Source organism: Uncinocarpus reesii, genomic scaffold, assembly GCF_000003515.1.
Source record: "Uncinocarpus reesii 1704 scaffold_3 genomic scaffold, whole genome shotgun sequence".
Classification (NCBI taxonomy): Eukaryota; Fungi; Ascomycota; class Eurotiomycetes; order Onygenales; family Onygenaceae; genus Uncinocarpus; species Uncinocarpus reesii.
The window spans coordinates 749,418-774,486 of record NW_003052498.1 but is presented as its reverse complement, the minus strand read 5'-3'; the positions used below and the strand labels follow the sequence as shown (position 1 = coordinate 774,486).

Sequence of the window (25,069 nt, the reverse complement as noted above, 5' to 3'; positions counted from 1 at the left end):
ATCTGGGGTTAAGTCAGCTAAAGCAGATTTTACTGCCTGCAGACTGCTGCCATAAAGAAGACTGCGATCGTCAGCCGGATGAGCAACGATGACGCGATGCCTATACGCCTTTTTGGCGGCGATAGCGACTAATGAAGGAACTAAAAAGTCCAATCGTTGAAACGGTGCCAAAACATCTACGACTTGGGTAAGAATGAGCAAGATGCGGCGGAGTACAAACATACCTCGCCAATAGCTGAAAATGATGCGTCGCCTTGGCTGATATACCGCTGGCAACTCCACGATGTAGTCTAAGAAATGAAACGAAGTTGTGTAAATAGCAATTGACATCGGCGGACACGGCTACGCTCTTGCTTAGGTGCTGGAGTAGTTGGATGTCCTAAACATAGTGAGTTACTGAGTATCAGTGTTCTGAGGTCATTGTACCTCTTCAAAGATAAGACGAGGTCGATATAAAGCTGGTAGCGTATTTGGAGAGGGTCGAACCACTGATGTAAAGGAGTTGGCGTCGTCAGATATCCAGCCAGATTCATCTTCAAGGTTCGTAAACCCATCCGCTCTATCGTGAAAATGAGAGAGGAAAATGTGGTCATTCTGTGAGCATATTAGTCACTTTTTTCTTCTCCCAACGTACCCGCCGGGCTGTTTGTACCAAATGCTTATTCAGTAGCGTGGGTAGAGGCTTCTGGTCGGAAGCAAGCAGAGGAAGGAAAAGAAACGTTTTGGGAGTGCTATGAACAGCAGTTCTAGTAAAGATACGTTTGGAGCGTATAAGCTACATATAGCCATCGTCAACGCCGCCGGGATAGACCAGTTGCCTGCTCTAACTTACCTCCAAGGCCTGAATTTGAACCTCTTCAGGGGTTTGGTCAAAATTCTTCGCAATAATAATATTGACAACCTTCCTATCGTCTAAATGGGTCTGTCTGAGCCGCGACTTGGCATTTTCCCTTGACGTTATATCGCCATAGGAGATGGGCTCGGGATACTAAGCTCTGTCAGGCACAAAACAACGGCTTTGGCTATACAGCTAAGACCATAGGGAGCAAAACATAGCGAGCTCTAGGCATAAATTAGCTGCCAGCCAAGTCGACATACACTATCTGCATCTGTGCTTGATTGCGAAAATCGAGACCGTCGGCCTCCGTTTTGATCGGGAGTCAAAATCGCGTTGCTGAATTCCTCCAAGGATATATGAGGCGAGCAATCTAGAACCACATTCGATAGCCCAAAAGTGCCGCCAGCAATCTAAAGGCGAATTAGCGGACAGATAAGCACAGAGGTTGTTTTAACTATCGCACCAGACTCAACTCGCGGCTTAGATCATCGATGGTCTGCGAGTCCGTGTCGATAATGCCATGTTCTTGGGCAACAAGGCACAGCAAGATGGCGACTTCAAGGTCGGATAAATCTTCCAGTTTATCAAATAACTCATTATAGTCCACCATTGCCATTATCCAAAAGTTCGCACTCTAACCAAACGGAATAATAAAGCTGATGGACGAGGGATTCGTTTCTTCTCCGTCGGCGAAAGGGGAGGGCGGTGTTTGCCTTGTTTGCACTTGACTGACTAGTTAGGTAATCCGAGACGACCGCCCTTAGACAAGCTGCGAGGCATCGACATTATTGAGACCAGGTGTGCTGATAGACAGCTGCTTCTTGTGGGCTTTTGGCATGTCCAGTCTTTGAGAATTGTCACGCGTCTGCGGTGAAGACCGGGATCTGGACTTCCATGGTTTTCAATGGCTCCTGCAAACCCCCGTGCCGACTGGGAAAAGGTTGGCGATCAGCTTTACCAGAAAGTCCGAATATATGATGCTGTTTTCGATGAAGATCTAGAATTGGAAAATTATATCGCCGTTGGGGCACCTTATGGCGGCGCAATAGGTTGAGCCAACCCCATTATATCCTTGAATTCAGCTAATGCTCTATCGATCAGCGCTCTATCGTGATGAAACAAAACTCCAGAGATATCGAGATCCGCAGACAGCCAAGTCGAGTATAGATATTTACTCGTACTCTGGACAGCGGATAAGTCGTATTAATGTGCGTTTATCATGGACTTTTCTTTTTGGATCACGAATTGATTTCTGTGGCATTTAGTGGGATCATGGATCTATTCGGGGACTCGGCTGGTCCGAAGATGAGAAGCTCCTCGTAGTGACTGAAGATGGCACGGCAAGGTGCTATTACGGCCTAAATGGAGACTTTTCACCTTTCTCTCTAGGAAGTGTATGACCCCCCATTCTGTTTTATTGGACTATGCTAACACGACTCAAGGCTGCGGAAGAGCATGGAGTCAAGGATTGTCGTTTCTGGCCCACTGGATTCGTGGCTCTTCTATATAATAATCAATTTATTTCGGTAACCAGATATGACGAGCCACGGCCCAAGTTACTTGCCTCTCCACCAGAGGGAGAGATTCACTCATGGTCTTTAATACCGCCTAGCTATACGCTCTCGAGATCTGTGGAGGTTCTTCTTGCGATCGAACGGACTATCTATGTAGTCGACGCTACCGATGCCGAAGATCGCGTATTGCAGAATGGCCCTTTCAAACATATTAGCGTTTCACCCAATGGTCGTTTTGTCGCCTTGTTCACACAGGATGGAAAGTTATGGGTCGTGAGTAGCGACTTTCAGAACAAATTTAGCGAATACGATTCCCGCGCAAAAACTCCTCCCAAAGGAGTAACGTGGTGTGGGAATGATTCGGTAATTCTCTCTTGGGAAGACGAGGTCCACAACGTTGGCCCCAATGGGGTTTCAACCAGGTACTTGTCACTGATTTAACTTGAAATAGCAACAAGCTAACATTCTTCCTTGAAGATACTTCTATGATGATCATGTCCATGTTATACCCGACCTTGATGGAGTAAGGTTATTTACTAATGAAACCCTGTGAGTTTTTGCAGAAAGTACCCAGGTAACATTCCATACACCTCCTGCGTAGGTGAAACCGGGCTAATAGAGGAATAGATGTGACGGAAGAAGTATTTATGCTAGGCTCGAGCTCGCCGGCTGCTGTCTTGCTCGATGCAGTGGAACAACTTGAAAAGAAGTCTCCAGCAGCGAATGAAAATGTTCAACGTATTCGACCGAGCCTTGTCGAGGCGGTAGATACCTGCGTAAGGGCGGCAGGGCATGAGTTCAATCCACACTGGCAGAAGCAGTTACTCAAAGCTGCCTCATTTGGCAAATCGATACTTGAACTGTATAATAGCGACGACTTTGTGGATATGTGCGAGAAACTCCGCGTGCTCAACGCAGTCCGGGATTACCGGGTCGGGCTTCCTATTTCATATGAGCAATATCTCCGGCTTACACCCGAGAAATTGAATGAACGCTTAATTAATCGACATGAATACCTCCTTGCCATTCGCGTGTCTGAATATCTCCGATTGCCCGCTGACAAAATTTATGTCCATTGGGCGAGCCAGAAGGTCAAGGTATCTAGCGAGGATGATGAAGCGATTTGTCATTTGATAGTTCAGAAGCTTCATGGAAAGCACGGAATCTCCTTTGAAACCATTGCTCGAGCCGCTTATGATGAAGGTCGCGCTCATTTGGCAACGCAACTTCTAAATTTTGAGCCTCGCGCAGGAAAGCAGGTGCCGTTACTGTTGAGTATGGAAGAGGATACAGTCGCCTTGGACAAAGCCATTGAAAGTGGCGATACCGACTTGATCTTCTTTGTTTTGCTCCAGCTGAAGAGGAAGCTTCCATTAGCAGCCTTTTTCCGAACTATAAATACCCGACCGGTAGCTTCGGCGTTAGTTGAGGCGTCCGCTTGGGACCAAGACGTCGAATTGCTCAAAGACCTGTTTTACCAAGATGATAGGCCTATCGATGGATCAAATTTACTCTTTAGGGAAGCCTTGAAGCAACCTGATTTGCAGGGAAAGGTGGATAAAATGCGTGTTGCTTCTCGTTTGCTCTCTGATTCCAAGGATGCAACTGCTCAAGCTCACCTTAAAGCAATGGCTGAAGCATCCCAGCTCTTGAAAATCCAGGAAGCTCTAGACAAAGACCTCTCCGAAAACACCAATTTTGCAGGATCAAGTGTGAACGAAACTATATACAGATTGATCCGATCTGGTTACGGAAAACGCGCCAACAAGATCCAGAGCGAATTTAAGATACCGGAGAAAACATATTGGTGGCTGCGATTGCGAGGATTGGTTGCAAAGCGTGACTGGGGGGAGCTTGAAGAAATAGGCAAAGCAAAAAAGTCGCCTATTGGATGGGAGGTAAGCAAGTCACTCTACCCTGTGAAAATAAAATTGGTACCCCTTTTATTTTTTGAATGGACGAAAGCTTAGATATCATAGCCTTTCTACAACGAAATTCTTGGGGCTGGAAACACGAAGCTTGCCTCCACATTTATCCCCAAATGCACCACTTTGGCGGTGACTCAGAGGATCGAAATGTGGACCAATTGCGGGATGGTGACCAAAGCGGGAGAGGAAGCCCTCAAGGCAAAAAACATTAGTAGCCTCGAAGGGCTTAGAGCTCGCGCTTCCGGCAGCGCTGTGGCGGAAATCGACCGCATGATTCTTCAACTTCGACCTAAAAAATAGGATCTGTCGTGAGGATATACGTTCAAGCCGTGTTGTTGGAATTTAGGTAATCTCGCCGTCAATTTCATGGTCAAACATCTCTGTTTGCGTGGGCTGGGCCGACGGCGCCGGAAGGACCGAAGACGGTGGTGGTCCGGGTTGTTTAGATTGTTTGGGCCGTGCTTCTTTGTCATCGGTGTCCATAGCATCAACTTGGTCTTCTAAGATTTTATACGCATTCTTGCCGCGTTTATTCAGGTCATCCCACGTGGACTAATTCCTATTAGCACCACCGAAAACCCCTTCCCGGTGTGTGGTCAGGTGTCATCCTTACTTTTCGAGCCTTGACGACCTTCCCTTTGTGCACGCTTTTGGCAAGCTTCTTCTCAGTCTTATCCATCACGACCTCGGCTCGTTCCAGTCCCTTTTCCTGTCGTAATCGCTGCGAACGAGTCTGACGTTTTTGCTTCTTTTTCGATACCGCGGAATCATGCTGTGCGTTGAGGACAGAAGATCTGGTTACGGCGGTTCGCTCCGCACGGGGGAGTGATGTTACGGATTTGTCCACATCGAGACCTGGCGAAGCCTCGCGCCGCGCCGAACGCGATCGTACGGATTTCGCTGGGTAGATGTTAGCGGAGTACATCAAGCTGTACACGGCTCTGGACTCACCACTGCTAGATTTTAACCTCGGCGTCTTCATTGTTTGCTCTTGTTTTCGGCTCGGGCGATGTTTTCTTCTTCTCCCTCCACCGGTTGAATGTCCATCCAAAAGGCAGTTTTTTTGATAAGATTTGACAAGTCAGCATGTGGGGACCAGATTATGTAATTAGCACATTAGTCAGTAATTATACTTCGCCAAGAGTGTGGCCTAATTTAAGCTCGTGGGCGCTAAGCTCAGATAGGCTTGGCTCGCTTTTAACAACAAAACGGAAGATTCAGCCTTCATGCTTCCATAGACATCAGGCCCTAACCATCGGCAACAATGTTCCCAGTTAAAACCGCGGCTCGGATTGCCTTTGCCAGCATTTTCGCCTGGATAGGTATTTTCCCATCGGTAACAGAATATGAGAGTCTCTACACATGCTCATATTGATAGTTCTGGCGCTCGTTTATGCCGGCTTACCTTCGCCGCCGCCGAGGGACAATGGCACCGATTATCCCACCAAAGTGCTGCGCTCTGGGAAGACATTAACTAGGATATATAAGTAAGTTGAAGGGGAGGATGGGCTTTACTTCTCTACATAAAGACGGGACAGGAAGCTTATATATTATTCAGAACCGACATCTACTTCCCATTCGGCGAGTCGGGGCACGAAGCCATCGACAAAGCCCATATCACCAAAGAATCCAACTTTGCCCTATCCTTCACCCTTACTCCTACCTCCTCTATCACAAAGAGTGAAGCTCTCAGCATCACAATCTCTGATAAATCTCCAATCCCTCTGAATCCGCCGGGCAATAGCCATCAAAACGGCGGACACAAGACAAAGGACGGACCACCCGCGACGAGCCCCGAAACCCTATCAAAACCGTTCACAGTCCGATCCCCGGCCGGTGACAAAGACGGAATCAACCTGCCATGGTTTGAAGAAGCGGACGCAGTCCTACTCGGTGCATCAGTGAGCAGCGGACGGATGTACATCACCCTTCGCACCCGGTGGAATGAGAACGGGCAGTTTGAAATCCACACAGACGGACCAGGCTGGGTATGTATCCCCATTCCTTCGTGAAAAAGGCGAGCGCATCATCCGGTTCGCTATTAGTTCACTGACAGATAGCAGTCGGACGACCAACCCCCCGACTACAAACCACCACTCTTGACGATCTCCTTCACTCCGTCGCTCTCCGCTAGCGCTCCGGAACCCCCGTACTCAACCTCACCGACTTCCACCTATCCAATTCGACAATACATCCTTTCCGTCCTCGCTGTGACCTTCTTCGTCCCCATGACGTTACAGACGGTTACCTCTCTCACTTTCGGCGTCATCTTCAGCATCATCGGATTTTTATTCACCAGTCTGCTGTGGGGAATTCTGCTCACACTCGTTGTGCTTGCAATGATATGGCTCTACCGGGGAAAACCAGATATGGGTGAGTTTGTCTCTGACATGAGACACGACATTGAACCGACGATGAATACTCTGCGGACAAACTGGGTGGATTGGCGAGCCCAGCGCCGGCGCCAGCTCGAAGAAATGCTCCCAGTGAGAGAGGCGCAGGTACAAAATCATCCTGGTCGAGATAAGGCAGGGTGAAGAATCATGGTCCTGCTCCCTTAAATATTACATGATATGGGCGAATTTATACCCACGACCCTACGATTATTTCACGTCTCGATTGACAGTACGACTTGGAAAAGCACAAGCAAACATTATAGGTAATAAATGCTCACTTCTCAATAAACATGATCGATGCGAAAATGACATCGTCGCCCCCTTCTGCGCGAGATGCGAATACTTTTACCCCATTCGAGCATCGATAATCTCCCACGTCCAGAGCTGCCGCGAAATGTCTTTCCACAGATCAATCAGCATAGTGGTAACATCGGCCGCGCGCGTCTCTAGACTCATTTTAGAGGCCGTAGTGAGTCCGGCTTCTCTAATTCCGTACAGAAGGTGTCCGAAATCCTCCCCTAGTTGGATGGAGTCTGTAAGCCCTTCACATCGATCACATTCCGATTTCGGATGGAGATGGTGATAATGGAATTCCCTCAATACATAAGATTCATCGGCCGTGACCGCAAGAAGGCCAAAGATAGCACAAATGAGCTCTAACTGAGCGTCTGTCGTCAACGCTATTATCGCCAGGACTATCATTCTTACCCTGGCCGCCAAAGAAGTTGGTATATCTGGCAGGTAATCCTTTTGGCCAGGGTCATGGCGACTGTTTATTGGAGAGAAATCGTTCGCAGAGATTCTCTCCAATGCGTGATACAATCGCATGGAGCCCAATATGCCGCCCGGAATTTCGGCGAAAAAGTGTTTCAGTACGGTAGAAATGACGTGCATATAATCATTACTGCCACGCCCGTGTGCGTTTATCTGCTCCAGGGGAAGATCTGTTGGCCTCATCGTCTTGCTTATCTTTTCCTTGAGTTTTTCCGCCCCCAATACTTGGCCAGCAAAATAGCTATATAGAGCATTAACTTGCTCATGATTCCCCATCTCGCGATGTATAAAAGGAGTAGCGGTACCTACATCTCAGTTACTGATATATACATTTAATTTCGGGGCGTATATGAGCCTATTTACCATAGTTAACCAATGCGCTAATGGGCGCGGCGATACAAGTTGGAAGCCTTAACGTTCCAGGGAAATAGCGAGGAGGAAGTTTCGATAATATGCTCTCCCCTCCAAGTCGGGACAAATCTTCCAACCTTTTACCTGTCAAGGAGCCGACCTGATATTGTGTAACAAGGGTTGCCAACGTCTTCATACGTCGCAACTTTCCTCTGATGCTGTATTTTTTCCCCATTGTCAAACTAGATTTCGCGGTTCGGATCCGATGCAATAAAGATCCTGTGTGGTTTGTAGTTGGAATAACTATACAAGGCAGCTGGTCAGAAGCGTCGCCATGACGAAAAAGGGGGGTCGACATACCGAAAACTTCCGGATCGCCCCTGGGGGGTGCAAGCGCTTCCAAAGAGAAATAGGGAGCTGAAGTATTGAATGCAAGGAAAGCCCTAGACCTTGCGAATTCACGGCGAGCGATGTTTGTGCCTTCCAGAATCCTGCGCGAGGCTCCGTAAGAGGAGTTGCTCGCCTGCCTTGAGTTTATCACGGTGGCTGGCAGCTGAACGTCATTCGAATCTACAGGAGTGGTAAACTGTTCAAAGCTTCGTTTCTCGGTGGCATCGTCATGGTTAGTCGTGTTTTGCAAAGTCCGGGACTGCGATGATATCTTTGAGCATTCCGTGATCGCATGAGCGTCAGAAAACGGGTCTGTCGCCGTTTCAGAGAGCACCGTATCCAACGCAACGATTGGACTCTGACATCGCTTCGACGGATCGTGGCAAACGGTGATGTCCGACTTTTCAGAAAAAGTAGTTTGGTTGCTTGTATTTCTCGGTGTTGGGATGCTCTCGTTATTTGCCTCATGCAGAATGGCCTCTGCTTTTGGAGATAGCCTGAGCTTTTTAGCGGGCACTAAGCCATGTAATTTGGGAGTCTGGGAGTCCGCTCGATCAGGATCCAACCATTCGCGTTGATTGTTAAGAGGCGTCGATTGTTTTGCATAGCTGCTGGGACCGTCGGACACGATAGTTGAGCCACTGTACTTAGAGGTTTCCTTTTCAAGTGCACTTGTTTCAGAGGCACCACTGCTTTGCCGCGAGCGTTGAACTAATAATTGGTCTGCAACATCTAGGTCCAGCAACTCCGGAGACTGGGGTCCGAGTTTCGTCTTCTCAGCTAGATCTATCGTCACCGGTACGGTAGCGGTGGCAGACTCGGACTCCGATTTCAGTGGGATAAGAGCCGGATTCCCGTACGCCCTCCTACGAAGTTGCGACAGGTACTGGCGAGCCTGAGTTAGCATCATTTTCTGGCCTATGGGTCTGAGTCGTCGGTTTGGAGGCCTTCGCTGTGAATTCGAGTCGAAAGGAACACAGCTCAAAAGTACAAGAAGAATTGCTTCAAAGGAAATGACGAACGGCGCCGGACACGGTGCTTCGGCAAGGGCATTCTTATCATCATGCTGGGAAAGAGCTGATCTCTCCCTAAGGGCAGTGTCGCTTTAGGCTAATAGCTGGTGAATGCAATGAAGTAGTACTTCGAAGTTTACTTAGTTTGGTCAGCCTGCCTCTGTATTATTAGCTATAATCTCTTAGACAAAATATAAACAAGCGAAGAGAATTCAATAGAAACACGAAAGCGAAGCAGAGAAATGAATTCCAAGAGGAACGGGAGAGTCAATTGCTGTAAAATAGACATCAGAGCGGTATCATCCTGATGTCTTCTATGCTCTGCACGAAGAGAGAGCCTGTCGTTCCCCAAAAGCCCAAATGATTAACAAACCACTTTGACATGCTCCTTCCAGACCCAGTTGTCCGTTTTTACACTCAAAGGCGTGAGAAAGCCAAAGCCCCGAATCCAAAACCACCTATATACCATGCATGCTCCCAGATCAACTCCATGCCTCTATAAACTCCAGTATTTTCATGCATGAAAGTTCCTTATTAGACTTCTTCTTGCTCACCCTCAATGACAAGATAGTGGAGGATGTCACTTAGTGTGAGAACGCCTTTTAGTCGGAAAAATTCGTCTACCACGATAAATCGGTGGACTCGCGACTTCCGAAGCGTGTCGAGAATAGTGTCAAGGCCGTCTTCAATCGAACATGTATAGATCCCGGGGAAATCCTGGCAACGCGTTAGCCGTTGCATATTTGCAGTAAACAGGCCATACGTACCGGCGAGCGTTGCTTAAGCGCTTCGCCAACTGGCAAATTAAGGTCGTCGTAGACTCCCCCTTTTATCAAGGTGATGACGTCAACAGCTTCAAACACGTTGTAAACGACGCCTAGAAGAGCGAAAATGAGAAAAATAATCTTTCAAAGACGGCACCAAATTTACATACCCTCGGAGTTAACAATTGGAACACTCGATATGCTGCGTTCAACCAGCTTATGGATGATGTCGATTACCGGCGTATCGATTGATGCTGTGACAATATTTTTGTAAGTCCCCAGGTTGATATCCTTTAACGGTTTGCGTAAATTCTGAGTTTGTTGCACGTTGACGGCCATAAATTTTAGGATTCTATATTGCGTGACGACACTGACGACCAGCTGTCGATCCGTTTGACTGTCGTACGACACTAATGGTATCCTACGCGCCCTCGACGATAGCATGTACCGGCATGCTTGATAAAGGGGTTTTTCAGGGTCAATTGAAAGGGTTTCCGGTGGAGCCACCCCAAGTGCTCTTTCAATCTCTGGAAATGCAGTATCCTCGTTATTGGTTTTGACCTATGCTAGCTGTTCATGGAAGGGAATTGGTCATACCTCGGAGGCTGCTTAGCCGAAATTGGTCTATTCTCGCCAGTGCGGCTGGATTCTGGAAATAATACTGAATTACATTTATATAATCGGAGGTTGTGAGGAGGCCAGCAAAAGTCGACGTGTTTGAATCCCAAAGGGGAGCAGAAACGATTCCTAAGGGATACGGATGCCGTTAGCAGCGTTCAAACGTGCCATTGCGCTGCAGCATAGCGGGACTATTCCACTTACCATTTTGGATGAGAATATTGAGGCTCTCTTTCACCGATAGGGAGGTGTCAAAGACGATCAGGCGGAAGCTCAGGGGTAAGACATCATAGCTGGTGTGATTTTTCAGAAAATCCCGGATGTGCCACTAAAGTTCGAGTTAACGGGATTAGTCTACAAATTGCGAAGGCGAGTAGAACTGCACGGCAGATCCACGATTTCAAGCCATGGCAAAAAGGGGTCCTTCGCCAGAGAAAGAGCATTTACCAGTGCTTGTTTTTCATCGCGATCCACGGCCCTCTCCACCGGTGCAATTGGTCGAGAGACGCCCCTGGGCCGCAGGTAGGACGATGGCTGCACAAAGCCAGCCTCGTGACCGCCCCTGGAAGCGCCGTACGGTGGCGAGCCCGGATTCGAGGCGGGGTGCGAGGGCTTCGTGGTGGCCGTTGTTGAAGGAGGTCGGGTCGGAGCATCATCCGGCATCATCGTGGTGTTGACTCCGGTGAGAGCGGCTGCATGCACGGAGCGGATAGGAGGAGAGGGGGGAAAAGAAAGAGGGGGTGAATATTAAAGGAAGCACGGGAAGATTGATTATCAGGGTTGGCTAGCTTAAGCGGCTGCAATACCGGCTGTCGTGGAGACACGAACGGGGAGCACAGGACATACAGGCTCAAGACCTCCCAATCCGACCAAGAGAACTGTAGTTAAAGCTCACAGGAGCTTCACATGGGTCCAGACAGCCATCCAAGAAGACTCAGCACAGGAGAAAAGATCCAAAAGAAACGGAGAGACAGCCCAGGGTCAACTTTTGGAATTGATTGGCGTCAGGCTACCAGTTCTTTCGACATCAGCGTCAGGTTGCCCGCATCTCCTACTTAGCATCCTGGCGGCGATGAAGGTCGTGAAGTGGGATGTTCTCGTCGCTCGGCCCTTAATTGTTCCGCGAGAGTTACGCCGAAGCCCCCAAGCAGCTCGCCGGGAGCGCCAAACTGGCCCAGACTATTATCTCGGGGATGCGATGGAGGAGTGTTTGACGATGGCCCTGATGATCCTCGCCGTCTTCAGATGCTGTGTAACGCGCAGCCCGTGACGAAAATTATGACGGCGCTGATGCCGCCATCCTCGCGTTTGATCGGGAAGCGCCCAACCACCATGTCTTCATGCCGACGGGGGGGAACAATGACAATAAAAAATGATTAAAAGTGTGTATATTATGTTCTCCGTGCTAATACTCTAGCGGGTATCTATTTCGACGATCAAGGCTCCTGCTGGATCGTAAAAACATATATGTAGAAAAACAATACTTCAATGCCGGAAAGTTGAACCCCGAAAGTCCTTTGAAAACCGAAAGCGCCATCTTCATCAATTTTTGACGGTTGATTTAAGCTACCGCTGCTTGGGTTTGAGCCATCGGTGAGCTGTCCACGTTCAGTTGCTCCATCTTCTCCTCAACTTCAATGCTGCTCGCCGCCTCAGTTTCTGCGCGACATTTGCCCGGTCCTCCCTTGAGATAGTTCTCGTACTCGCCCAGGAGCCCACCTCCTTTAACCCACCTTTCGCGGTATTCTTCTCTCCGCTGAGCAGCCAGGGCGTTAAGTGCAGGCCAGTAGGTGGAGTGGTCGTACTCGAACTCAACGTCACCGCCAACAGCCTGCAACAGCTGGGTGGGAGGAACGTGCTGTCGGAGGTCTTCGTTGAACTTGAGTTTTTCTCTCGTTTGCGGGTCGATGAACGGCGTAATCAGTTTCATGAACCCGAGGATGACAAGGGGCACTGGTGAAATCTTAGCACTAGCTCTACAATATTAAACAAGCTTAGACGGCATTTTCGAACTTACTGTTGATCACCAGGGCCCGCCCGAGGCGTTCGGGGTAGTGGTTCTGGAGGATATGCAGAGCCTGTCTGCCCTGGCTGAGTGTGGCATTCTGACCGGATCTGGTCTGCTTGAAGTTGACCAACAACGCCAATGACTCCTGACCGGGTCCCATCAAATCAATCACTCTTTCCAACATAAAGACCAGGTGTTGTATCTGGCGATCGCTGTGTTCAGTATTCTGCCGCGCTGGGTTCAGGTATAGGCATGGGCGTCCACTATTATCGAATCCCAGAATAACCTGCTTGCCAGTCTCATTTTCGATCGAGATATATTCCGGAGTATGTTCCTTCACCCCATACTCCCGCCTCCACGTTAGAGTTGCCTGAAGGCGCTGTGTCGCGTCCGCGACATTCCATTTCGTTGCTCGAAGGTACCGGAGCAAGCATTCTCGAGTAAGGAACATGCGCTCGTCATCGGTAAGTGGTGCCGTGGGTGAATTCTTCGCCGAAGCAGTTGGAAGCTCCGTCCACGCCGAAACGGCTTTCAGAATGGTTTCGTATTTTGTCTGCTGCTCAGGGGTCAATTCAGCAGGCGGCGATGGTTTGCAGTCGTCGAGTGGGCGTGAGAAAAGAGTTTTGACGGGCCCATCAGCAGATGACAATGGCAAGGAGTCTGAAGAGAATTGATTCTCGATAGGCTTTTCCGGCGTAGATTCCTGGTTTTGGCCCTCGTGCTCTTGAACGGGAACTGCGGTCGTTTCCGTCGGTGGACCCTGGGGTTCGACAGGGGCCGGAGGGAGCTCTTTTGAAGGCTCCATTGTTGTGTGAAGTTGGATGCGGCGAGCAGTGGGCACGGTGCACGATCCAGAGCCTGGTCAGACGAGGCTAGTTACAGCACAAGACTCGAACCTGAGCAAGTCGAATGTTCTTGTCGTCAAAACAGCTCAACGAAGCTCAGGAACCGAAGCTCGCAGCCCAAAGCGGTGGACCAACTGGCCAATAACCACGCAGGATGGCTTTGGTCCGGCAGAACCGCAGAATAGTTGATCCGAACCACTTTGCGCGTCCTGAAAACGCGTCTGAAGCGCAAATCCGTTGTGTTGACGGGACGCAGCGACTCGATACAGCACTCGCCTTTGTGCAATATTCAGCAACTGACCGGCTATGAACACTATCACAGAAGAGCTCAATGAGCTTTTTGCAGAAGGCAGCCCCGACGGGCTCCCGGCAGACGTTCTCGCGGAGCTCCGATCCATCATGAACATGCACGCCATCTCCGCGCAAGAGCTTTTTTTCAAATGGGAGTCGTACTCTCTGAAAATGGGGGAAGAGACGACATTGAACCTAAAAACGGCTCGCGCACTGAAACGAGATATCCTAGATACGCTGGAACGGGAATCGAAAGCGAAGGGGCACTTAAAGCCGTCGGAGAAGAGGAATGTTGTTGCTGCCACTCCGCGGGCTGTGAACAATAACCAGGATGTCTTTGGCATGTACGCTACCGTCGTTCCGTTTGGGGTGGGCTTGATTTCACTGCTAATATTTGGCAGGCTAGAGGATTTGGTTCCAAATACACCGTACTCTGCTGGGAAATCAATTAAACGAAAGGCGGGATTCGACACTCCTTCCACCAAAGCCAACCGGGCAGGGGACTTTAGCTCTCCGTTGAACCCTCGTACCCCTATGAAACATGCTGGTGGGCAATTGGACATACCGGCGTATGGCTCTTATCTCTATCAATTCGAAGCTTTCTGTCTAATCATTGCGCAGTCCTACCCCTTTCTCCGAACGCCAAAATAGCGGACAAGTACTAGAAACTCTCAATTCAGAGTTACCCGCCGCCCAACCTCCCATGGCGCCCTACTCCGAAAGCCGAATAAAATTGACAGCCAATACGGATATTAAGAAATTCACATACAAGCCAATGGCAATGAAGCTGTCCGAATCTTCTGAAGTTCTGGACGACAGGATAGATGAATTTGCTGCGATATTCCAAAAACAATATACGTCGGATGATACTCCTTTTGGAAACGCTGCCCAGCAAAGCACAAGAGAGATCATTGCGGTGGGTAGAATTGCCTCTGATAGTTCAGAAGGAAGGCTCAATACTGCGTCTTTGGTGCTTGAAATGTCTCGACGTACGGGTGCTGGCTTGCGTGTTCCGTTGAAGGTCGACTCGCTCCCCTCCGTCCAGTTCTTCCCCGGCCAAATTGTTGCAATCAAAGGTATCAACGCCTCGGGCGAGTACTTTTCTGCGATTGAAGTCTTGTCGACCCCCTTGCTTCCTCCCGCCGCCTCCACGCTTGCTACCATAAATTCTACAAACGAACGACTCAGTGGATCGGGCAGTGAACCTTTAAACGTACTCCTAGCGTCTGGGCCATACACAACGGACGATAACCTGGACTTTGAGCCGCTGAACGCACTTTGCGCCAAAGCGGCAGAGCAATCTGCCGATATGGTACTCTTAACAGGGCCCTTTCTTGACATTGAACATCCGTTACTCGCCACGGGTGACTTTGACCTGCCAGATATTCCTGGCATCGATCCGGACTCGTCCACGCTCTCAGTTCTTTTCAAACACTGCATTTCTCGACCGCTACATCAACTCACCATGGCTGTGCCCAGCATCACGATCGTCCTCGTTCCATCGGTACGGGACGCAGTGAACAAACACGTTTCCTGGCCCCAGGAGATGCTACCAAAACGAGAACTAGGGCTGCCCAAGCAAGTGCGCATGGTTCCCAACCCTGTCACTATCTCCCTCAATGAATCCATCTTCGGACTCTGCTCGCACGACGTGCTCTACGAGCTCAGAACGGAAGAGATACTGGGCGGAAAGCCGACAGAAACCAATTTACTAACAAGACTGCCGCGATATCTCATCGAGCAGCGACACTTTTCTCCTGTTTTCCCGCCATCTGCTAGAGAGCGTCTACCGCGGGCGGGGACGGAGGATGGCGTCGCCACGGGCGCGATGCTGGATCTGCGGTATTTGAAGTTGGGGGAGTGGTGGAATGTGCGGCCCGATGTGCTTATTACGCCGAGCACGCTGCCACCGTTTGTCAGGGTAAGTTTTCTTTTAACACCTCTATACAGCCGGCTTTTGGACATTCCAAGCTGATATCGACTGCAGGTTGTCGAGGGCGTGTTGGTGATCAACCCAGGAACACTGTCCAAGAGAAGAGGGCCAGGAAGCTACGCACAGATCGCACTGCATCCGCGATCACTCACAGAGAAGGAAGAGAGTGCAAAACAGGTTGGGCATAGAGTCTTTGAACGAGCTAGAGTTGATCTTATCAAGATCTAGCCAGACAGACCAAAATTATGGGGGATCCAAGGCCATTAGCCGGCGTTAGCTTCCAGGGTTGAAATAGGTTGATATTCACGATTGCCCATGAAGAAACATTATTATGATTAGCAACGTACAAACTATACAGATCGGGTATCTAATGCAACATATGAACAATCCTACACGCCGACAAAAGAGACCACCCCCAAACAGCAATCACTCATCTCAAACAAACAACCCTCTTCACCCTCCTCTGACGACTGCCCACCAACTCCCCCTCCCCCCCACCCAACTTCACCCCCCTCATCAACTCCTCCAGCCCCAGATCCCGCCACGCCGCCTCCCGCCGACTATCCATGGCCCGGGCAATCCCAAACGCCGCATGCTGGTCCGGCACCACGTCGTCTTCGTCCTCCGGGTTCACGGGCTGAAACTGCGGGTGCACGAAGATGTCTTCGATGGGGAGGAAGGACGGGGCTTGGGAGGGGGGGTTGGCGTTGCTGGCGCCGGGGCCGGTTGTAGGGCCGGCGGCGGTGGTGGTCGTCGTCGTTGTGGTGGTGTTGTTGTTGTTGCTGTTGTTGTTGATGGAGGTGGTGGTGGTGTTCGCGATTGCGGAAGGATTGTTGGCGGAAGAGGTGTAGGGGCGGTTGAAGTCTTCGAAGAGGTCGGCGAGACGGGGGTGGTGGAAGTGGATGTAGGTTGGCGAGGAGTCTTTGGACTAGGTCTGGGGTTAGTTTGGATATAGGGGAGAGGGATTGGATCGGGAAGAGTACCATGATGATGCCTGGTGGTCAGTTGGGATATTCTGGTTCTGTTGCGCTGCTGCCTTGACACCCAGAGAAGTCCTGATGCCTCCTTGACGCCGAGGCGACGAAGGGCAGGCAGGCATGACTAAGCCCTGCTCCCCTATTAAGCCACACCAAAACCCACCCCCCTGCTCTCCACAGCATTTATCTAGATCAAATCAGCATCAGATACCAAGAAGTAAACAAAAACCCACCAAAACCTGCAGGGATGGCGATCCCACACGATCCCGCCACCACCCAGCTCATCGACCACCACTTCCCCACCCCTTCCTCGCTCTACACCCTCGAGATTCAAAAACGCATCGCCCAGCTCGAGGACTCCCTCAACCCTGCCGGCATCTACGCCGCACCCGAGCACCACCACGCCAACATCCGCGCCGCCATCGAGCTCTACAAGTGCGGCCTCCTGCCTGACCCCGATGTCCACGCCGTTTACTTTAGAAATGGCCGCATGATCACCAAAGAAGAGGCCTTTGTCGACGGCAGCGCCGTCTGGATCGAGGTGAGAAAACCCGCCCCCCTTCCCTGTTTGCTTGCGTCTTTTGGGATCAAACCAACGATGGCTCTAGGGCACGCTCTATCTTCTACAAGATAACACTAGCCGTTGTCCCTAACTAGTTCCCGGTGGTGGTGGTTGCGGACTAGTTATGGCGTAACGAGCTAGGCGGTTCAAAATTCTCCTTCGCCCCAGTTTTGGGGTGCTCCGGGTGCTTTTATCTCTAGCTGGCCGGCCAGCGCGTTTGCTTCTTTAATAATTAATTCTGACCCCTCTGACACGGCCGCTAATGCCCGGCTGACTCTCGTTAACTTGTGTTATTCTTGATCTGGCTGCGGTTTCCTTATACCTTAGTGCCTCAGGAAAGAGCGATATATCCAGAGCTCGTCTCGTCCGTACTTTTGTGTCTTCGTCTCCTTCGTTCTTATTGTATGAGTAGCGGCGTTTTACACGAGCAATAGTGATGAAATGAATGTCAAGTCTTATTCTCTGATGTAACAATATGATGTGCTCACACGCTGATCAATTCACCCGCCTCCAAACTTGAACACCTCAAGCCGCCATGTCGTGGAAGCTACTTGCGTTTCCAGACGGCGATCCTGCTCTCGTGCATTGATCCTTCCTTCATCCTGTCTCCCACAGCAGCCATCATGCAGTCTTTTGTCCATTCCTCCTCAGGAACGCGGAGCCATAGATGTCCAGCAATGTCGAATTCTCCAGCGAACCGCTGCAACGCATCTTCGCTCTCAAACAGGGCGTAAAAAACGCCTCCAGATTGGGTAACAGACGCATAGCTCTGGGAAATATCTACCGCGCTGGGACTCTTTTCCAGGACAGATTCCTGGCTGGGAATGGAAACAAAGACTTTGCTAAGCTGGCCTTTTGTGAAATAGTTGGGTGCTGCAGCTTGGTGGACCATGAGGAAAGCACTGATGTTCTGGTACGGGTTGCCAACCACCGGTTTGCTGGTTTTGGCAAACTGATCGCGGAGCTTCATGATACGGGAATTGGTCTCTCCCACCGCGATCGGGTCAGAGTCGAAGACTAGACGACACTTTGTCAATTCCTTGCCGTTCAATAGCATGAAGAACTAAGAATGTAAAACTTCAAGAACTCACCTGCCATCACAGTGTCCGGGAAGAGGGGTGCGATTCTAATCATTCCAGGGCCCAATCCACTTCCAGTAGCTAATATCTGGACCTTGGTGCTGAGCTTCTTTCCCTTTGCAAACGCCGGGTATCCTGCGGCCCAGTTGAGCTTGGTCGGTCTACGTCCGTGTCAGCAGCGTCTGAGAAAACTGGAGTGCAAGGGTTGTCCAAACCACTTACTCCGTCGTTTGCTTCGTCTGTCGCTGGCATTCAGCGTTACCGGAAGCATTCACCTGGTTCTCCTCAGTTGCCAAACCCTCTTCCAAGGACCGTTCGTTCTGGCCTCTCCGCCGGAAGAGCGAAAATAAGCCCGGCCAGACGCGGTTCAGGGCGATCAGTCCACCTGTCGCGATGCCGAGCAGGGACGCGAGTGCGATGATGATCGAACAGACGGCAATGATTCCGAGAAAAGCTGCTATCGTATGGCGAGCTGCCATGTTGGATAGCGAGAGGAAGAACCAACGAATATAGTGACAGAAGTATAAGCTGGGAAATACAATGTGCTCTGGAAGATATGCAACCTCCTCGACGGACTAGTGATGGTTAGACTGCCTATGAATGGATCTCTAAAAGATATAGAAGAACTGAGTCTGCCGTGGGTAGTTGACCGTGGAGAGAGGAATAGCTCTGAAAGCGAACAGCTCTTCGTTGTTTTGACCCCCTTTGCCTTGAGCATCCTGGGGAAAGGACGAGGCCAGCAGCAAGAAAGCGTCATGGATTTCGCGGAAGGCGTGCAGTGTCGATGCGGCTGCCCCTTGACTTTGCTTGATAGAGAGAGGGCGCGACTCGCATCCTGAAGGTACAGCGTGGCTTCGTCTGACGGAAGACCTGGAAACACACATGCTACCCCTGAGCGGGCCTCTGATGAAGAAATCTGCATTTGCAATAATCCCTAGGACCGGCTATACGTCTAAAAGATCCCATCAGCATTAACACTCCTTGCACCGGCGCCGAACTTTTTTTGAAAACAGGAACTACTACATGCATTTCATCCCGAAACCAATAAACCTGCCTGCAACCCAAGCCGCCATCACCCTCCATCCGGAATAGTAGGAAAAGCAAAGAAAAGTACACAAGCTCAGGGCGAGAGATCAATGCTGCCAGCATCCAGGCCGAATGATTAGAATGGAAACTTTCGAGCATGCGGTCTTTTTAGTGTTTCGCGTCTTTCTCTACAAGGGGGCGCAAAGGTCAGCATCAGGTAGAAAAAAAAAGGGGAGAAGGAAGAACTCACCTTCAGATTCCGTGCTCATCCGATGCACTATCGGCACCGCACTGGGCGGCAGACTTCCCATCTCCGTAATCACCATGTCAATATACTGCGCCGGCGTAACATCATGCATAATGTTCAGTAGCTGGAGGTTCTTCATCTCTCGCCAATTCTGCAACGGCTGGCTCGGATCGGTCACGAGCGACGTAGGGCCCAGTGATGACGCTATAGAACCGGTGTCTGCATTTGTGGCACTCGACGCGGTGGAAGCAGCTTTTCCGCCCTTGCCAGTGGGCGCGGGTGTGGGTGGTGACAGGTTTGTGACTTGCTCGGGGGCCTCGACGGCGACTAATTCGTCCGCATCCGCGATTTCGTTCACGACGATGCTATCGAGGGCGACCCGGTCCGTGAATTTGGCTGTCTCGCAGCACACGATGACGGGAATGTTGATGCCGCCAACTCTCTCCTTCGCTGACATTGCGACCAGTGCGGTGCCCACTCTCGAGAAGAGACACCCATTGCTGGTCATGGCATGGGCGCCTAGAAACACCTTTGTCACATCCCTGATGGCAGTTGTGATGCCATTGATCAGCGAATACTGCACCTCCAAGCCAGCCTTGGACAGTGTGCGCGCAAAGTTCCTTCCTTCGAAGAGTGGTCGGGTATCAATGATGGAAACGCGGAATTTCTTCCCCTGTGCGTGAGCCGTAAGTAGCGCTTTTTGGACGACGCTGCTACCCGCGTAGCAAAGTATCACATCTCCGTCTTTAATCCTGTCTGCAGCACTGTTGGCAATCACCTGAGAAGCCACGGTGTATTTTTCACGGATATAGTTGTCAATGTAATCGTAGATCTGCTGCTTCGCCTCGTCTTCAGAGTCGCCCGGATCAATTGTCGTAATCTCCAACTTCAAAGCCCGGATAGCGTTCCCCTGACTGATCGAGAGTGGACGGCATGTCGTCAAGTAATTGATTTGATGCGAAAGGTATGTCGTCAGATGGCGCGATAGCGAAGTTCCAATCGGTGTGATATACGCTTGGACAACCTATCAAGCAGAAACGAAAGAATCAGTCACCCGATTTCTCCCAACAATCAAAGAGGAGGAAGAAGATAACAAAAAACATACCCGCCTGAGAGCCAGCAAAGTCGCAACACACCTCGCCGAACTGCCACAGATCACATAGTCCCTCAATTGCATCCCCAAAGCCACCACGGCCGGGTGAATCTCCTTGCCCACGCCCGCGATGCCCGCTCTCCGCGAATGCCACGGTAGATGCCCAAAAACCGCAACAATATTCTCATTCTCGCTCTTTTTCTTCTTCTTCGACTCCACGGCGGGCACATGCACCGATCCCCTCCGCTGCGCAGCCTGCTTCGTCCCCGCTGCCGGCGCACCCTGCTTCTGTTTCCCCGCCCCGCCTCCTCCTCCTCCTCCTTTCTTTGCCTGCTGTTGTTGATTCTGCAACTGAGCACTCGCTGCCTGCTCCCCCTCCCGCTCCTGCTTCTCCTTCGCTCGTCTTGCCGCTTTTTCAGCTTTCGCTCTCTTCTTCAGCTCCGCATTCGACAATTTTGGCGGCCCCTCGCCCTGCTGCTGCTGCTGCTGCTGCTGCGAATCTTTCTTCTCCGCACCCTGTTTCGCTTCCGGCCCTCCCTTCGCCTCTTGCTTCTTCCTATTCTTGTTCTCGGCTCCACCATTCATCGCCGCGCTCGCGTTGGCACTCGACTCGTCTCCCTTGGCCGCCGATGACTCACCACCGCTCAGTAGCTGGCTCCCCGGCCCCTCCTCCGCACCACCCTGGGCCGAATTTATAATCTTTTGTTTCGCAACCGACATGATCGTATCTGTAGATGATAATAACCCGTGCTCAAGCGCGTTGCCATTAGCGTCGTGGTGGTCGTGGTGACTGGTGTTGTTGGCGCTGACAAGTTGATGCTCTCCCGACGATCGAGTCACTTGAGACTTTTTTCGCCGGCGGACCAGCACCATCAATCTGCGCTTCGGCCATCGCAAACACCTCCGCGACAACGCGACCACCACCTTGCCGAACCCTTTTTTTTGCCTGGCTGAATCTTCCATTTTGAATGTGACTCTCAGCACTGTTAGGAGGATAAGCACAAGACATGCTATTTGTGGCCCGGATATGGTTGCCATCCCTTTGCTTGCCATTCACTGTTTGCTGCTGCTGCTGCTGCTGCTGCTTCTTCTAGCCGCTTTCAAGCCTTTCATGGGGAACTTTCATTATCTTCACTGAAACCGAGAATGATTCATACTCAAGACACGTTGGTATTGGCTACTCCGCCTCTATGCTGGTCACTGGCTCTGGTTGCGCTCCAATGAGCTACACAGTGATGCGACCAGGCTCTCTCCTCTTGTCTCTGTGACCTCTGACTCATAGCAAAAGAAAATATTCGCACTCTAATCAAAAGTATTGTCATTTGAAGAATTATCGGTTTTTGCGCTGGAAAGCATATTTCTGGTCATACAACATACAAAGTCATTGCGGTACTCACAAGCCCTGGCTCCAAAGGTAGCATGCAAAAGAATAAAAATATTACCGTCTCATGTTGCCCCTAAAAAAACGCAAAGTCGTCCTTGGATAGAAATCATAGCAGGCATTCAAAACATATCCCCAAGCGCTGTTGAAATCCCCGTCAAAAACTCCAAAACCCAGGTGGATTCCACTTCGCCTACTCTCCGGTCGGTCATCTATTCATCGGCACTTCGCAAAGCGTTTTGCGGTCTCCGCGACGTCGCCGTTTAACACCAAATCTTTCGCAATCGTCCGCCAGTTTGCGCCGGAAGAAGCTCAGGTCTGACAGAAGATCCTCCATCTCAGCTTGGACTTCGATATCGAGTTCGCTGGCGGAGTCTTCCCAAATAAGATCCGGAGGCTCTTGTGGTGCCATGTTCTCCTTCTCAAAACATTTCTCGCTTTGGATATCGTCCTTCTCCGATGCCAAGGTCAAACTGCTGTTCCTGTTACGCCGCTTCATCACTTCAACGGGTGGTATCGGATTTTTCAGACTGTCCAATGCAAGGTGGAGATGAAGTCTCAGGGCCTCGTTCTCGGTTTGAAGCTGCCGGATCTTGTTCTCGCTGACCATCTTGGTTTCTTCCATCAGTCTCTGTAGTTTTGTTACTTGTTTCTGATATTCCTCAAGCTTTTCATTTTGCATTTCCATGTCTCGCTTGCTGACCGATTGCTGGCTGACGCTTAGTTGAAGAGTGCGAATCGTTTCAGCCATTTCAGCAATCTGCGCATCTCTCTCCGCTGCTGAAACGTGGTCCTGGTTAATAACCGCGCGAGTTCGGATGCGTTTCGCCTGATCAGCGTAGCGGAGCGTTGAAAGAGTTTCGTCATAATCGGATGGAGCTATACATGCAATCATCGCCGTTTTTGAGTTTCCTCCTAGGCTGTCCTTGAGCAGCCATGTCAGGATAGAGTCGCGGTAAGGGACAATATCTTTGTTTTTACGCGGCCGTCCTGGTTTATTGTCCGCTAGAGCGGCTATCACACGGCCCAGAGTCGTGAGAGATTTGTTGATATTTGAGCCTTCGCGCAAACGTTGACCAGTCGCTTCGGTTGCTTTTGCTCGTTCTGAACCAGCAAGGTCCACAAGCCGGATCCTCGCTGTTCGCTCAATCGTCTCATCGGTGGCGAGATCATGATGTATTTGTTTTAACATAATCGTGAAAACTGCATGGGATCGCGAGCTGGTATCATTCATCTTGGTACTAGCTGTCGTACGAGATGTATCTCCTTTTCTCATGTATCGCATCACTTCTGCGAAATTTCGGACCGGAACGTCAGTCAGGTCCTTGACATAGGGGCCATCTATAGGGGACTCTCGGATTTTTAGATAGTAAGGTGGGTCGGTTCTGGGGACGAGCAAGTCGCGGACGTGTTCGTTATAAACCTCGAAATATGATACCCGAACGTGATATGTAACGTCAGGCGACTCTGAATTCTCGATTCGCTGGAAAAGGTCTTCGCACGTTCGCGGGATCAGACCAGGGTTATCTGGGGTGCCCATCATTGTATAACTCTTGCCGGAACCTGTTTGACCATAAGCAAAAATGCACGTGTGGTAGCCTTCAAAATTATGATCGAGAAACTCCTCGCCCAAGCAGTTATACACATCTTCCTGCGTTGCATAGTGGGGATCGTTGTCATCATGGGACCAGAAAGAATTGTCAAACGTAAAGGCCTTGTCTTCGACTACTTTGCTGCGACTCTGGGACTTGGGGGTTTGATCTGACGAGCCAAGCAGTGTCGTGCTCTGAGTAGCAGGATTCATTCGAATTAAACATCGTGTGCCCCGTTGGATTTCTAGAATTCAGAAGAAAAATCAACCAGTTAGCAACCAGTTAGATACCGTAGCCATGAAGTATTTCACTTGGATTTATGCACCTCGCGGTAAAAACCCTCTGACTCTGACGACAACTTTGACATTGCCCCCTCCACCGGCAGTGACGGGAGTTCCTGGCCGAGTGACGGGTGCCATGACTCGCTCCTTCGATCGCAACGACGGACTCGAGGCAGTCGACCTCATCCCGGCAACAGACGCAGACGTAAAAGAAGCCATACTGGGGGCGAAGCTTCCATATTCGGGCGGGTAGTTGGACGACGAATGCGACATGGGAGGTCTCGGTGGGAGATGGGCTATGCTATTATAAAACCGCGGATCCAACGACATATTCTCTGCGTTTCTTAGTATCCAGTCAATCTGCAGGGCAATGTCGCGGTGCCGACAAAGATGATTCAAAAACATACGATCGACAGGGCTCTGAGGGGGGATTGCGGTATCAAGGGTTCATAATCCAATTCTCCAGGGCTTCTTCTCGGAGGTGTCGGTCCTCCTCTAACAAGTGCTGAAAGCGCGCAACGGCTTCGCCCGACTTCCTCGTAAACTCGCGCAGTGAAGCTGTATTGTCGTCAAATGCCTGGACCAGCCGGTCTGTCTCGTCGTCTGGCGGCTCGCGTTGTTGTGAAACTGCTCGAACGGGTTAGCGTGGGTGCTTGAGGCCTGGACTAGCGCCCAGTAGCCTGAGTGTGGTTGAGAGCGGCAAAAGGAACAGAGCAGCTCACAGATAATGGCTGTCAGAGCTTGCAAGATCTTGAAGAAGCTGGTCCAGTTGTCTCCATCAGTACAATACCTCCGACTGCAGGGAGAGGCGGAACAGACATGAATCCGTGGACTGCCCAGTACCAAACTGCAGCGAAGAGCCTGCTGGGCTGAGAATCCATTTTACATAGACATCCGTTGGCAAAAGGAAGGGAGAGGAAAAGCATGGGCTGCGAGTTTACTATTATTCTACGGACTGGGTCTAAAGAGTGGAAGGAGTGTGCATGCATATCTCCAGTGGTCATTGCTTCCCTGACTCAAGTTACATCTGCTCTCAGCTTTGCATCTTGCCGCTTGGAAGTAGATTGGGCTTCTATCCATGTAACTAACTAGTGGCATTCGTTCCTGGTTACTCCGGCAACCATCACCAGCACGAATTGGTCTCGACTTGATGTGGCTGACAGCCATT

At 50.5% G+C, this 25,069-nt stretch overlaps 12 protein-coding genes across 12 annotated transcripts; 4 read left to right on the top strand and 8 right to left on the bottom strand.

The window, feature by feature from the left end:
* Nucleotides 1-417: 417 nt before the first annotated feature.
* UREG_05031 (uncharacterized protein) lies at nt 418-1,454 on the bottom strand (the record flags this gene model as incomplete). Its single annotated transcript, XM_002584296.1, has 4 exons — nt 418-594; nt 833-988; nt 1,099-1,248; nt 1,302-1,454. 4 exons carry the CDS (start codon nt 1,452-1,454, stop codon nt 418-420), a joined length of 636 nt encoding a protein of 211 aa, XP_002584342.1.
* A 288-nt stretch (nt 1,455-1,742) lies between these two features.
* Nucleotides 1,743-4,138, top strand: UREG_05030 (uncharacterized protein; the record flags this gene model as incomplete). The annotated part of the gene is made up of 7 exons (XM_002584295.1): nt 1,743-1,887; nt 1,940-2,046; nt 2,104-2,232; nt 2,281-2,774; nt 2,830-2,901; nt 2,972-4,064; nt 4,085-4,138. The coding sequence occupies 7 exons, from the start codon at nt 1,743-1,745 to the stop codon at nt 4,136-4,138; spliced, it is 2,094 nt and encodes a 697-aa protein (XP_002584341.1).
* A 484-nt stretch (nt 4,139-4,622) lies between these two features.
* Nucleotides 4,623-5,262, bottom strand: UREG_05029 (uncharacterized protein; the record flags this gene model as incomplete). Its single annotated transcript, XM_002584294.1, has 3 exons — nt 4,623-4,832; nt 4,894-5,180; nt 5,232-5,262. 3 exons carry the CDS (start codon nt 5,260-5,262, stop codon nt 4,623-4,625), a joined length of 528 nt encoding a protein of 175 aa, XP_002584340.1.
* A 282-nt stretch (nt 5,263-5,544) lies between these two features.
* Nucleotides 5,545-6,292, top strand: UREG_05028 (uncharacterized protein; the record flags this gene model as incomplete). The annotated part of the gene is made up of 3 exons (XM_002584293.1): nt 5,545-5,602; nt 5,659-5,767; nt 5,839-6,292. 3 exons carry the CDS (start codon nt 5,545-5,547, stop codon nt 6,290-6,292), a joined length of 621 nt encoding a protein of 206 aa, XP_002584339.1.
* A 729-nt stretch (nt 6,293-7,021) lies between these two features.
* Nucleotides 7,022-9,101, bottom strand: UREG_05027 (uncharacterized protein; the record flags this gene model as incomplete). The annotated part of the gene is made up of 3 exons (XM_002584292.1): nt 7,022-7,755; nt 7,814-8,104; nt 8,162-9,101. 3 exons carry the CDS (start codon nt 9,099-9,101, stop codon nt 7,022-7,024), a joined length of 1,965 nt encoding a protein of 654 aa, XP_002584338.1.
* A 637-nt stretch (nt 9,102-9,738) lies between these two features.
* UREG_05026 (nuclear protein SNF4) lies at nt 9,739-11,252 on the bottom strand (the record flags this gene model as incomplete). Its single annotated transcript, XM_002584291.1, has 6 exons — nt 9,739-9,921; nt 9,972-10,081; nt 10,139-10,423; nt 10,566-10,715; nt 10,791-10,914; nt 11,034-11,252. 6 exons carry the CDS (start codon nt 11,250-11,252, stop codon nt 9,739-9,741), a joined length of 1,071 nt encoding a protein of 356 aa, XP_002584337.1.
* Nucleotides 11,253-12,147: 895 nt separating this feature from the next.
* On the bottom strand, nt 12,148-13,399 carry UREG_05025 (uncharacterized protein; the record flags this gene model as incomplete). Its single annotated transcript, XM_002584290.1, has 2 exons — nt 12,148-12,539; nt 12,604-13,399. 2 exons carry the CDS (start codon nt 13,397-13,399, stop codon nt 12,148-12,150), a joined length of 1,188 nt encoding a protein of 395 aa, XP_002584336.1.
* Nucleotides 13,400-13,901: 502 nt separating this feature from the next.
* Nucleotides 13,902-15,705, top strand: UREG_05024 (uncharacterized protein; the record flags this gene model as incomplete). The annotated part of the gene is made up of 2 exons (XM_002584289.1): nt 13,902-14,299; nt 14,352-15,705. 2 exons carry the CDS (start codon nt 13,902-13,904, stop codon nt 15,703-15,705), a joined length of 1,752 nt encoding a protein of 583 aa, XP_002584335.1.
* A 550-nt stretch (nt 15,706-16,255) lies between these two features.
* On the top strand, nt 16,256-16,618 carry UREG_05023 (uncharacterized protein; the record flags this gene model as incomplete). Its single annotated transcript, XM_002584288.1, has 1 exon — nt 16,256-16,618. One exon carries the CDS (start codon nt 16,256-16,258, stop codon nt 16,616-16,618), a length of 363 nt encoding a protein of 120 aa, XP_002584334.1.
* Nucleotides 16,619-17,749: 1,131 nt separating this feature from the next.
* Nucleotides 17,750-18,760, bottom strand: UREG_05022 (uncharacterized protein; the record flags this gene model as incomplete). Its single annotated transcript, XM_002584287.1, has 3 exons — nt 17,750-18,219; nt 18,294-18,442; nt 18,504-18,760. 3 exons carry the CDS (start codon nt 18,758-18,760, stop codon nt 17,750-17,752), a joined length of 876 nt encoding a protein of 291 aa, XP_002584333.1.
* A 715-nt stretch (nt 18,761-19,475) lies between these two features.
* On the bottom strand, nt 19,476-21,610 carry UREG_05021 (uncharacterized protein; the record flags this gene model as incomplete). The annotated part of the gene is made up of 3 exons (XM_002584286.1): nt 19,476-19,495; nt 19,558-20,578; nt 20,660-21,610. 3 exons carry the CDS (start codon nt 21,608-21,610, stop codon nt 19,476-19,478), a joined length of 1,992 nt encoding a protein of 663 aa, XP_002584332.1.
* Nucleotides 21,611-22,236: 626 nt separating this feature from the next.
* On the bottom strand, nt 22,237-24,231 carry UREG_05020 (uncharacterized protein; the record flags this gene model as incomplete). The annotated part of the gene is made up of 2 exons (XM_002584285.1): nt 22,237-23,864; nt 23,946-24,231. The coding sequence occupies 2 exons, from the start codon at nt 24,229-24,231 to the stop codon at nt 22,237-22,239; spliced, it is 1,914 nt and encodes a 637-aa protein (XP_002584331.1).
* Between the last annotated feature and the right edge of the window lie 838 nt (nt 24,232-25,069).